The sequence below is a fragment of the Aulostomus chinensis genome, chromosome 7 (genome assembly GCF_037954235.1).
Source record: "Aulostomus chinensis isolate RoL2024-O1b breed Wild chromosome 7, RoL_Achi_v1.0, whole genome shotgun sequence".
NCBI lineage: Eukaryota > Metazoa > Chordata > Actinopteri > Syngnathiformes > Aulostomidae > Aulostomus > Aulostomus chinensis.
Window position 1 is genome coordinate 13931179 of NC_141326.1, and position 13286 is coordinate 13944464.

At 43.6% G+C, this 13286-nt stretch overlaps 1 protein-coding gene across 1 annotated transcript; it reads left to right on the forward strand.

Moving 5' to 3' along the window:
- Window positions 1-125: 125 nt before the first annotated feature.
- Window positions 126-6735, forward strand: LOC147258630 (uncharacterized). The gene is made up of 6 exons (XM_086208583.1): window positions 126-296; window positions 1358-1465; window positions 2879-3018; window positions 3284-3380; window positions 4476-4600; window positions 5991-6735. Exons 1-6 carry the CDS (start codon window positions 212-214, stop codon window positions 6165-6167), a joined length of 732 nt encoding a protein of 243 aa, XP_086064709.1. The 5' UTR covers window positions 126-211; the 3' UTR covers window positions 6168-6735.
- The last annotated feature ends 6551 nt before the right edge of the window (window positions 6736-13286 follow it).

The window sequence follows — 13286 nt, forward strand, 5'->3', positions numbered from 1 at the left end:
CTCTCACACACACACACACACACAAAACAAAGATAGGTCCCGGTCCTGGTGACCTGTGGGCGTGGCTTATGTGGCCCTGGTAGAAGGGCGGATCTGTGGTCCCTCGTTAGAGTTTAAAACGTCGTGCGGTGGCAAAGATGATCAACACAAGTCAGCGGCGTCTCCTCCTCCAGCCTCCATCCTCCAGCAGGCGCGTGCAGCTGCAGCCAGCATGTCAAACTCGGACAGGGTGGTGTTAGCCCTGGGTGGAGCGGGGACGGTGGGCTCTGGGATAGTCAAAGCACTCCTGGATAAAGGTAAGACTAATTGGGGGGGCTTTGGACAGCAGAAGACCATGAACAAATCCAAATAGAGGCCTTCAGGCATGGCAACATTTGGAGGGATATATTCAGGGATATATATTCCTTAAAAGGCTGAATTTCAATTGAAGAAAATGTTCAGTTTTACGCACAGGTTTGGCTCATTTTACGCAGGACAAACTATTCTGTAGACGAGCGTTTTGGGTGTGTTTTTTGAGCGCAAACGGACTCTCAGTTGTCCAATGAAAGTTAATCAACACAATCAGGATGGCTATCACTTGTAATCTGAGCGCTTCACTGACTGATCCAATGCCCGGGACTCTTTCAGAGTGGCCTACTGTGCTTGTACCAATTAGTCTCCTTTGTGTCAGGTTCCAAATGCATCAGGATTGTTTGTTGCTGTACATGAAGTGACTCACCTAATTGATCATTGTTTGAACAAATGATTCAAACAATGAGAATTATTATCGCATTTGTGAGGAGTAGTCGTGATAAGAGTCATCGCAAAGGGATTGAAGGCAGAAGAGACTGTTCGCTCCTGATTATTTCTTCTTTGAGTTTAGTGGTTTCAAATTAGAATTTGAAATGTTTTCTTATCAAGTCTTATCAAAGGGAAACGAGTCTGACGTGTTCAAAGATTGGAAATATGACTGAATGAACTGAAGCATCCATGAAAAAAGTGAAAAACTCTATGACTCAAACATCTGTGTTATGATCATTATTTATACTTTCAGTTGATTTAGGTAAGAAATTGTCGAAAATGACTTCGGCAAGGAGGTGACTAAATGTATTCGCAGTGCTGATTGCGTTCTGCTGCTGTTGCACTGTTGCAGCAAACAAGAGTAGACTGGTTTGAAACGCAGGTTGCATGTTTGAACTGAGCTGAAAGAAAGTGACCATCTGCTGCTCTCATTCATCCCTCTGATGGCCTTGATTCACAGATTAAGACAACGACATAGACCTGCTATTGAATGTTCATTTTCATGTGACCAGGATTAGTCGGACTGTATCTCTATAACAAGTGCTGTTTGTGTGTGTGCGTGTGTGCGTGTGTGTAGGCTTCAAAGTCGCAGTGATCTCCAGAGACAGCAGCCGGCTGGAGAGACTCCGATCTTTCGTCTCTCCCAACACGAAGGACAACCTCACCACTATTGTGGGGAATGTCGGTAAGTAGCCGATGCGCTAGTCCATCAGTCGGAACCCCCATCATGCACCATCACTCGCTACTGCAGGAGGAGAGCTTCACATTGAACCTGACACTATTTGATCAGGCTGAGCAGATGCTGAGTGTCTTCTTTGGACTTCATTGAGAGACATTTGTGTCCATCACATTGACGAAGGTCTGTAGTTTTGACTGCCTGTGATGATGACACTTATGGCTGCATATAATAGCAACATTAACAACTGTATGATTAGAAAAAGAGACACTTTTTATCCATCCATCCATTTTCTACCTTTTATCCTGTTAAGGGTCGCGGGGGGGCTGGAGCCTATCTCAGCGGCCTTCGGGTGAGAGGCGGGGTTCACCCTGGGTGGGTCACTAGTCCATCACATAGAGACAAACAACCATTCACACTCACAGTCACACCTACAGTCAGTTTAGAGTATCAATCAGCCTCGTCCTCTCTTGATGTCTTTGGACTGTGGGAGGAAGCTGGAGTACCAGAGAGAACCCACACAGGAACAGGGAGAACATGGAGACTCACACAGAAAGATCCCGTGCTGGAGCTGGGACTGGAACCGGGAACCTTCTTGCTGTGAGGCGACAGTGCTGACCACTGCACCACCGTGCCGCCCGTGACACTTTCTATTAATATGATAAATCAAAAGACAGTCAAGAATGTGTTTATTCAGTTAAATTTGAAGCTGACTAAACTTGGGAAGGCATTTTGGGAGCATTTTCTTGTAAAAAAACAAAAACAAAAACCTTGATATCAACTCAGCTGCTCATAAATCCTTTGCCTCTCTGGAGAGACTGTCTCTCTACCAGTCACAAACGCAGAGAGAGACACGCTCAATACGGCAGAGAACGCAACGTCCCGCTACAGCAGATGAGACGGTCATCAGACGTCTGGGGAAAATGACCATTCTGACCTAACGGTGCAAAGCTAGCAACCACTCCATCCTGTGGGAAATGTGAACATCTGAGTTTGATTTAATGGCTTTTAATGAAAAAAACAAAACAAATTGAGCCCGATAAAGTCAGCCATGAGTCAAGTTGATATTCATCATCTCGAAAAGTACAAATTTGAAATTAAAATTTCAAGGATCACGAATCATTTTCCAACTGTGTGACTGCGGTGCAGCTAGTGGACTGATGTCTGTGTTCAAGGTAAAAGAAAGTGGGTGAGGGTCATCCTCTGGGGAGAATGAAAATGCTCGGCTTATTTTTTGTAATATTTTCATCAACATTTGCTATTTTCTCAGAAGATGTGGCCACTGTGGACTGCTACTGGTGCTGGTCAAAAACCAGTAGACTAGAGTCCCACATAAAGCTTAAACTGTTGTTCAAAGGCCTCTGTGTGCTCCCAGGAGGCTCCTCTCAGCGGCCTCATCTCTCCTCCCTGTCTCTGGTTCAGGGTCAGAGGAGGGGGCGGAGCAGGCCAAGCAGGACCTGCTAAAGGCGGTGGGGAAAGTGACCGATATCTTCTCCTCTTTGGGCTTCAGCTGGTGGCAGGGAGGACCCCCGCACACCCAGACTCTCAAAGACCTGCACTGGGTGAGTACAAACACACACACAAACAGGCACGCACGCACACACGTACAACAGACAGCGGCCAGACTGGCATGTGTTAGGCACTTTTTAAATAAAACTCTTGTTATTTCTTGGTAGTCGCACCGGTGGCAGTAGTAGTTATGCTTTTGTAGTTCTACTTGTGGATCTTGGTGTGACTCTACGGTCACATGATGTCTAAACGCTGCGAACACTTTTTATAGTTTACAGCAGCTTTCGTTCTCAGTATTTGCTCCGCTCAACTCTCCAGGTCATTGAGACGCTGCTCTTCAGCACGTTTGTGTCTTGGAAGGCGTTTTTCCCTCTGGTGAGGGATGACGCCAACTGCACCTACACCTTCATCACAGGTCAGTCCTCTCGCCTTGTCTGAGTCTGGTTAACGTGCAGCAGTTGGAGTTCGGTAGGTACATATGGTCAGGAAAAACCTGGAAAAGTTTAAAAAAAAATGTAAAAATAAAAATTTCCATTCTGCGAAAGCCAGAAAATTTTGAAATAGTCGCGGGAAATTACTGCACAAATACCACAATATTAGAGTCTATGTGGATCAGTTATGACTGATCTAGAAACGTATCCTTTGGTTAATACTGATTTACTTTAATATATTAAGGGGTTAAACCGTATAGCTTGTTCTTCATTTTATTTAGATATAATATGAAAAAGTTCCTGGTTCATATTTCATTTGTAAACAGATGTTTAAGAGAATGTACAGGTATGAAAATATCTGGATAATATATGGAAATACTTTACAAGCCAAATCCCCTGCAGTACTGCTCCATTTCCACTGCAGTACACAACTATATCAACACATGCTGTTGTACTGAGCTCATTATTCTGCAGTTAATAAGTTGTTGTGTTCATGGGGCCCCTCACCAACCTAATAATCTGCCTTGCAGATTACATTTAGAACCATTTTATAATCCATCCATCCATTTTCTTCCACTTATTCCTATTAAGGGTCATGGGGGGGGGGGGGGGCTGGAGCCTATCCCAGCAGCTTTCAGGTGAGAGGCAGGGTTCACCCTGGACAGGTCACCAGTCCATCACAGGACCAACACATAGAGACAGACAACCATTCACACTCACAGTCACACCTACGGTCAATTTAGAGTATCAATCAGCCTCGTCCCCTCTTGATGTCTTTGGACTGTGGGAGGAAGCTGGAGTACCAGAGAGAACCCACACAGGAACAGGGAGAACATGGAGACTACACAGAAAGATCCTGTGCTGGAGCTGGGACTGGAACCCAGAACCTTCTTGCTGTGAGGTGACAGTGCTGACCACTGCACCATCGTGCCGCCTCATATTTCATAATGTTTGCATGTAATGTAACCAACAGAATATAGAAGACCAAATGCTGGTGAAAACAGTCATAGAGTTTTGATGTCAGTATCTCGAGATCGTCACTGTTGAATGTGCTGCTGTACTCTGGCGCTGTGCTACAGGAGGAGCGGGTGAGAAGTTGCTGATGCCTGGCACCGGCTTCCTGACGGTGGGAGCTGCCAGCACCCTGGCCTTCTGCCAGGTACTACGAGAGGAGTACCCCGAGGTGCCCTGCAAACTCAACCAGGTGAGACTCTAATTGGATTAAACAGCAAGACGTCTATTAACACACAGCAAATCTAATCCAGGAGTTCAATCTGACCTCCGTCCCAAACTCTTTGATTCTCAGCATGAGATAATAAAGAAGATATTCTCTTCTTTTTCCCAAGAGAGCGACTGAAACACAAATTTCTTTTTTATTTCACATAATGTTGCTGGGAAATAATCCAGATATTCACCTCTGCTCATTAGGGGGGAAGTAGTTTCTATCTTTTACAGGAACTTGTGTGATGAGTTCCTGTCAAAGACAAAAAAACATAAAATCTCTCTCTTTTTAAACCTCCAGTTTAAATCTAAAGGCTTTAAGCTTCAAAGTCTCTAAGAAGTATTTCTCTATCGTCGTGTCCTATCCAGCGATGGATGTGCAGTGATACAGTATGAAAACACCTCATCACGATCGTAGGAGTCCTGGCGCAAAAACAAATCATCGTCCTTTCAGTCACGATGTATGAATCGATCTGCTGCGGGGCGAAGATTCTCTGAATTGAGCTTTAATCTCAGTTTAAGACCTGTATCAAAGAGGTGAGCAGTGACAGCGCAGCTAGTTTGAAACAAGCTGTGGTCCAAAAGTGTGACATGGAAACTCAAAGCCTCTCAGCGCACAAACACTGAGATTTAACTTAAAGTAATACTTTCCAAATAAGTTTATTTTACGTTTCAAGTATACACAAATTTTGTGCCTCAAAGATGTTTTCCCTCTTGCATCACTGCTTTGTGACTCCAGAACACAGAAAGAGTCAGTGGCGGATAGCTAGCTTGAAGCTAATGCTGCCCCATGGCCACCAACTACAAAACAACAGCAAAACTGTCCAAAGACTCTCAAGTGCATCGTCTGTTTCTTTTTATCCAGAAACAGGGATATAATATGCTCAGTAAGCCCTCCACTACCAACAAAAGTACAAGATGAAACCACAGTTTTCATTAGAAACATTCACTGTTTATCTGCTGCTGGATTCCTGGTCTTGGGAGAAGATTGCCTGGAATGATTTCTGTCAGAAATTCTGCCAGAAAGCCTTCGGCTGTAGGGGGCCAAGTGTGAAGACCCCAGATTCTCATGTAAGACTTTCTGGCAGAAAGCCCTCAAGGTTCTGTGCGTAATGAGGAATTTTAGCTAAATTTCAAGTGTGCTCTTTGAATTCCAAATGAAAATTGAGCTAAACTGCTTGCTTGCTCACGACCAGCTTGATTCTCTGACTCTGTGTAATGTCACAAGAATCGGAGTTAAATTACCCATAAACAGCTGGAATATTGCCTGCTGGGGGTCAGACTTCCTTTGGGATGACTCCCTCTCCCTCTTCTTCTCATTCCTTCCCCCTCAACCTTTTCCACCATCTCACATCACTGGTTTGTCCTGGCAGGTGAAGATCGACACTGGCGTAGCCACTCCAGACCGAATGGCGCCTGGGTACTTGAACCACCTGGACCTGGGGGAGGCTGTTGCCACCCTGGTAGAAAGACGAAACACCTCTCACACCGTCTTCACCATCAACTGCCCTGCAGACTTAAAAACTGTCCTTCTGGAGGGGAACCTCTAGACATTCCTCTGCACATCTACTGCTCCTGCTATCACTGAACTCTCCAGAAACACCGCTGCAATGTCTCCGCTTCATTTGTTTTCTTCTCCCCCAAACTCCCCCATTCACCATTATATGTGAGCTGTTGTTTAAGCTGATATTCTGCTGCCTGTTCTTAGATCAGCTGATTTCTCTGCATGTACTGGGGTGTGATACAGTCTTAAAAACAATGTCTTGTAAAATATTGTACTAAAAGGTAACGCACACCCGAGCAATCACAGTTTAAAATGGGGCGTGTGTGTGTGTGTGTGTGTGTGTGTGTGTGTGTTGTAAATGTTTGTTTTGGAGACTAGTCTGTTGACGCCCACATCAATTCTGGTGTTGGGAAGCTGTAGATGTTCCAATGAGCACTTTGTTTGATGCACAACAACCTTTCATGAATGGAAACCAGAAGGGTCTTGGCTCAGAGTTGTCAGCCATTCATTCAGCATGTCTTGGCCCAATTCATTACAAACATTGAATTCCTGCTGAAATTTGAAACTTTTTTTTTTTTTGCATTCAAATGCTAATAAAGATATGCTACACATTAGTGACCCAATGTGTTTATTGCAACTTGACAGCTTTGATTTTAAACATTTCATGTACTCTAGAGCTCCCACGTGGGTGGAGAATGAAGGAGATGCTTTTAAAGTGATACAAAATGCGTTTGTTTTTTGTTTTTTTTTTTACTGTTGAGTACTAACAAATAGGTGTCAAGCTTATGAGGATGCAGCAAATCTGCCCGAAAACATCCATTTATAAACTTTCAGAGGCTTTGTAGATCATGGAGCAAATAGCTGGCTTAATGAAAAAAAAAAAAAAAACCTGGATGTTTATGGGAATTTGTTTTGTTGCGGTAGCTCTTGCTAGCCATCAACTACCGTTAGCTTCATCCTAAATATACAGTACATTGCTGGCCCTTCCTACGTTTTGGAGTCAGAAAGAAGCGACGCAGGAGGATAAAAACATCTTCATGGACTCAAGACACCTTTTTGTGAAAGAAAAAAATAAACTTTTCGGATGTATTGAAGTATTACTTTCATAGATACAGAGGCACAGAATTGAAATTAGCTCATATAAGAGAGATGGTAGCGTTGAGTGCTGGTCCAGCAGGAACGGTACACTGGCCTAGCGTGACTCTCTTTCCTGTTCACAGGCAGCAGCACAGACCCCCTGTAGGCCCCTTTATCTGCCTCTTGTATTGAGGGAAAACACCACAAACAGAAGTTGGAGGTCACAGCAGACTGGAGAATGAGAGGGGGCTTTGTTATATCAGTGTACTCTCCTGTAAATACTTTCACAACAGTAGTTTTCATCTGTCATGACAGTTAGAATCCCGGTAGTTTGGATTTGGCCAGCAGTACTGAGATTGGGTGAGGAGCGATAGGAGCAATATGGGGATGGCGGTAGGGGGGTTAGGGGGCATTTAGAGTTTTTGTTTTGAACTTGTCGGATGACAGCTCAATTAGGCCAAATCATAATTAAACAGCCAGTGAGAAGCCACTGGGCCCCACTTTCTCTTCCTCTTCATTCCATCATTTTCTCCTTCAAAGGGCCGGAAAAGGTCCACGTTCACCTCGGTGAAGATGATCTCATCTCTCGCTAATAGGAAAAGAAAACTGGCTTTTGTTTATGAAGGAAGGAGGGACTAAAGGCTTTCTGGATAAGGCTCAGCAGATTGACGATCAGGACACAGAAGAGCTGAGACAATTAAATAAGAGATCATTTTACTGAAGAGTGAGAGGAAGAGCAGTCAAACAAAAAGCAGCATTTGTTTCAAGAAAAATGCGAAGTTGTTTAGTGAATGTCCAAACAACTGTTGGATGAATCATCATGAAATATGGGGACATACATTCGCATTCTGTTGGAATCATTTTGGTGAGCTGCATTGGAACCAAAATAATAATAATATTGTCTAAAAATAATTTGTCTTAGGGCTGATTTGCAAATGTTAGCATACAGAATGAAGCTGCTGCACAAGGTTGTGTCATCTGCTGACGCTTTAGCAGCGAGCTTAGCACCACCTCACTGAGGCACTAGCATGGATGAAGATGGGGGTTTAGTCTATCAAGCATCCCCAAAAACAAAACATGTTTTTGACACCAAAAACTTGTGGTGGACCAACAAGGAACCCATATTTTTTTGTCCTTAAGAAATAAGGAGGATGGAGATCACTCAACCTTGCCTTTTACCAGACCACACTACAGATTATTGTCTGTTGCCATCGTCGGTGTCTAAAACACAATGACGATGGCAACAGGGGAGGAAGAGCAGTTCAAAAGTTGAGAGGTGGGAGTTAAATCACGGGTCTGTTTTTGATTAAAAAGCTGAAGTGCCTGGGATGAGGGAGGATTAAACATTTTGAACCAGATGGAAAAATAACACTTGGTTTCGTGAGAGAGCAGTGAGACCTCAACTAAGTGGTGCACCAGAGCTGGTTTCTGAAAAAGCAACAGGCCACACATCAACTCGCCAGGCGACACCACAAGGCGCCGTCAGACGGGTTAACTGGCAGACGGTAGCTGGTGTAGACGAATTATGTGGAGGCCGGTGTGTACGCGTGAGTGTGTTTGTGTGTGTGCGGTCCCTTGTGAGATATCTGAATGTCCCAGTAAAGGACAGAGAGGCGGTTACCTGTCTAACTACATACTCATACTTGTGTCTTTGGAGGGATCGATGTTAGTCCATGTCAGCAACCAGATGAGCAGTGAGTCAAAACGGGTGTCATCCAGGCCTCCATCAGGGTGTGTCACAGCACAGTGACAGGATGCACAATCACAGCAAAACACATTCGCAAAGATGGAGGCGTGCCAGCGTGTCACACAGAGTAACTCAATTATAAAGTAATTGGTTCAAAATGTGTTTTTGCAAGTGTTTTCAGGCCAGCATGTGACAACACGTTACACCAGACCAGTCAGGATGAGCACACGGGGAGCATTTGTTCCTCTCACCGTGATGAACATTTTGATCGGTGGAGGCAAAATGAAAAGCTGTTTTCCTTTACCAACCCTGTCAGGAGACTCACCAAACAGGTACAATCAAGGCTGCGAGCAGCGTTGTTACGGGCCTGAACTTCACTTTTCACTTGAAAGGCCTTCACACGCTCAGATCTGTAACTCCTTGTGTTTTTAAACTTCTTTATCCTTTTTTTTTTCTCTCCATGAACTCTTTAATTCTACTTTCTCAAGCACTGTCTTGGTTTCTTTTCTTTTCTTTTTTTTTTAACCAAATTCAACCAAACATATTTACACAAACCAAAAATCATCAAAGTTTTCTCCAGGTGCAGAGTTACAGTTGATGCATGCACTTATTCAATGGGCTGCGTGAGCTTCATGTCTCTGTTCGAGGAAGGAACGCTCTCATCGGGCGTTTGTGTCCAACAGCGTTCTCTGATGGGCAGCCAGCCTAGATCGGTTCAGATCGATGGTTGGCTTTTGTTTATTTCTGTCTAAATGAACTCACAGTGTGAGGCTGGACCTGGGGATCATCCAGTGCTCACTAGTTGTAAGCTTGAATTTTGTAATTGTTGATGAACGTGTCTGTTGTTTTGTCTATTAGCTGATTCTTAATCAAGTCCATAAAATGTCAGACAATGCTGAAAAGAGTCCAAGAGATTAATTTGACTGTCTCAGAAACCAGAAAATATTCACATCTGAGAAGTTGAAACCGGCGTTAACTTACAAATGAATCATGATCAATGAAACTATTGACAAATAATTTGATTAGCAGTCATTATCAATTAAATTCTTAACTTATTAGCCGAAAGGTTTGCAGCTAAGGGCCACAACAGTGTGATCAGGGTGGATTTGAGGGCTTATAAAATCCAAACCGTTTGCGTTATATAAAAACTTTGCGCAGCTTTTAATCATCAGAGTGTCCTGAGTGATGTATTCAATTTTGGAAGCGATACCATTAACGCCCTAGGAGGAGATAGCAGGAGATAGGAGCAAAATTGTCCAAAATTGGACGTTTGTGTCCATTTAGTGGACTTCCTGTTGGATTTGACCTGGGGGTCAAAGTTTATCATTTGTAGGCCTTGATGAGACGGATAAATCGGTGTTGTTCCCATGTCTGTAGGACATTCCTATCAGCCGCAGCCGCCTTTTTTCTCTACTTAGGTGGCGCTATTGAGCTATGTTTCGCCCAGACTGGGTGTGCGTGCCAAATTCGGTGAGTTTTTGAACATGTTCAGGGGGTGGAACTAAGCGTCAAAGTGGCGGCGGAACCAGGAGGAATAATAACCAGAAGTTCCTTCTGGCTCAGGCCCTAAAAACTGATGACATGGAGAGAGTTGAACACGGGGAGACAGGTCGTGGGTCACGCGCAGGCCAGCGGTTCGTGCATTTGTGGAAAAAAAAACAAAACGATCAGCAACAAAAAAGTTTTTCGATGATGTTTATATCATTCAGGTCAAATATCAGATTCAACATTGTTCATTTTACACCTTCATACAAAGACACACAGGACTCAGAAAAGTCATGATTTAATTGCTAATTAATTATTAAAACTGTAGTTCCTTTATATATTATAGTCAACGGCAGCAACAGGGACGCTGGCCGGTCCTCAGAGAGAGAAGAATTAATCTGACGTTGTGCTTAAATGGACAAAGTGAGTGACGTCAGTGTGGCTGACAAAATACACAGATAAAGGGGAGGGAATGGGTGCTAATGAGAAAAAATAACACTCAAAATTATTCAAGATATCAGGTAATGTTTGTTTGTTTGCATCTCTAAAATTAAGGGTTTGATTTTGGTGATTTGGAGGAAAGATAGAATGAGCGGGCGAAACAAGGCAGTTTTCGAGGCAAGATATTGGCGGTACTTTAGTGGCTGAATTTCAAACAAATTCCTCAAAATGGTTGAAAGTGCACAGTTTCAGTTTCCAAAAATCACCTCGATAGTAGAACCGTGTTTGGTTTCCCCGCAACTTTGGCGGTTTATGTTTGAAGCCTGTTTCTTTTCCCCCAACAAACTTGTTCATGCAACGTCAAACTTGTCACACAAACAAATACAACTACACAAAATGAATAGACGAGAATAAGAACGTTCAAGAGTCCAACACGTGAATGACCTCACTGACCAAGAATGGACCCGAGGAACTCAAGCCGCAGCTCAGTCGGCATGGGGGCGACAAGGTAAGTGAACTGGAAACGGACAAAAAGGACACACAGTGTGACAGAGAAAGAACATTCACGGAGAGAAAGCACAAGGGACAGCAAGAGCAGGAAGAAATGCTGGGTGGTGCTCTGGCTTCTGGTGGTGTTCTGACTGATTCGACGTGACATTTTGTTTGTTCTTCAAGTTCACGGGCTTCTGCTGCTGCTTAGCCATGTGCCCGTCACATCCTGCTGCATCATGCCGACGTCCTCCCCCCGACGTGCGCACACACACACACACACACACACACACAGAGCTGAAGTGAAAAACCTTAACTACAAAAAGTAAGAATATGTCAAATAATTTGCTGCCATTTTTTTTAGTGATTATTTCAACTTTAAACCCCTACAAATATAATTTAATAGCAGGGTCCAAGCCCTTCAAGAAACCCATCTGACAACTCAATTGAGCTCCAACTGTTGCCAAGTTACTTTTGGATTTATAATAATTACGTACTTTTTGGGAAATGAAAATTTCTTTAATCACCTTTTATATACAGACTAAATATGTAAATTCTCCAAAGTTTTGTCCAAAATCGTTAAACAGGTTGAAAGGAGTTCAGAAGGTTAAGTTTTTCATTTTGCACTATTTTTTGCAACAGCGCCATCTAGTTACCGATTGGCATCAAATTTGATTCAGAGGTTAAACGGGACAAGAATAAAATTTGGCCCAAGTTTCCTGTTGGTTGGACCAAACTTTGTCAAGACACACAGCTTCCTCTTTGACTGGAATATTCATTCATTTATAACTTTTGCTTTTTTGGGATAATCCCAATTCTTTTGATACCTTCAATCCACAGTCTGAACATGTGATAATTTTTCTGACAAATTTTTTGTCCGAGAAAAAGGCTAGGAGTTCTAAAAAAGTATATTTTTCATTTTTTTTCACCATTTTGTGCAACATCGCCACCTACCGACCATTTGGCAGCACAGTCATTCAGGGGTTCACTTGTCATGTCTGGACTGACCTTCATGTTAAGATATTAACACTTCCTATTTTTTCCTGCATGGCTCAGTGGTCGAGTGGCCATCTAGTAACTGAAGGGTCGATGGTTCAATCCTCACTTCCCCCGGTGACCATGACCAAGTATCCTTGAGCAAGATACTGGGCTCCGAATTGCTCCTGATGGCCCTGCGATGGACTGGCCACCCGTCCAGGGTGAACCCCGCCTCTCAGCCAATGTCAGCTGGATAGGCGCCAGGTTGGTGGAATAATGTGAACGCTTCAGGGGACGGTTTCTCTGCTGATGAAGATATGGATGTCTTTGACCTACTGGCCCACATGTTGATTTACATTCATTCATTAATAAAAACATATTCTCATCTTTGCATTGTTCTGATTTCACTGACACACAGTAAGTACATACTAACCTGTCCAGGTTCTAGTGTGAGTACACATACTACACTCAGCCAGTAAACATGATTCTTCTGACGATCAAAAGATCGTTTTGGTTTTGTTGGCGACTCCAGCTCATGTTTGAAGGTATTAAAGCAACAACCCTTTCAGCAGAAGAGCACAGGCCAATAAGACTGCTGGTCCCATCGAACTGTACAATCTATTTCAGTCTTGTGAGCTGGCAAGAACATCTGAGCCTTGACAATGTGCTCCTGAATGTAACGTAGCCGGTCAAATTAGCGTCATTTCATTGGCTTCATTCGCTGCTGTAACACAAAAATGTCTCCAACAACGCAGCGATGCAGTGAGCATCCAGCGACTGTGCTGTGAAAACTCAAGCATCCTGCATCATGACGTGTGGCTTTAGTTTGGTTGTGTTTGACAGACAGCGGCCCAGCAGCCACACCATCAATCACACTCGTCAGGATTGTGGAGATGGTGCAGGACAGGCCGACGCCAGCAACAACCACTACAGTCCTGCTTGTGGCTCCAGTGTCTTACTGAATGTAACGTTGGATGAAGCACATTTCAGTATTGACCCAAACCAACA

Excerpts from the sequence above, each read along its gene's own strand:
- LOC147258630 (XM_086208583.1), top strand. The coding sequence starts at position 212 with ATGTCAAACTCGGACAGGGTGGTGTTAGCCCTGGGTGGAGCGGGGACG. Across the intron at positions 1,466-2,878 it reads CACTATTGTGGGGAATGTCG|GGTCAGAGGAGGGGGCGGAG; the intron begins GTAAGTAGCCGA and ends TCTCTGGTTCAG. Across the intron at positions 3,381-4,475 it reads CACCTACACCTTCATCACAG|GAGGAGCGGGTGAGAAGTTG; the intron begins GTCAGTCCTCTC and ends GCTGTGCTACAG.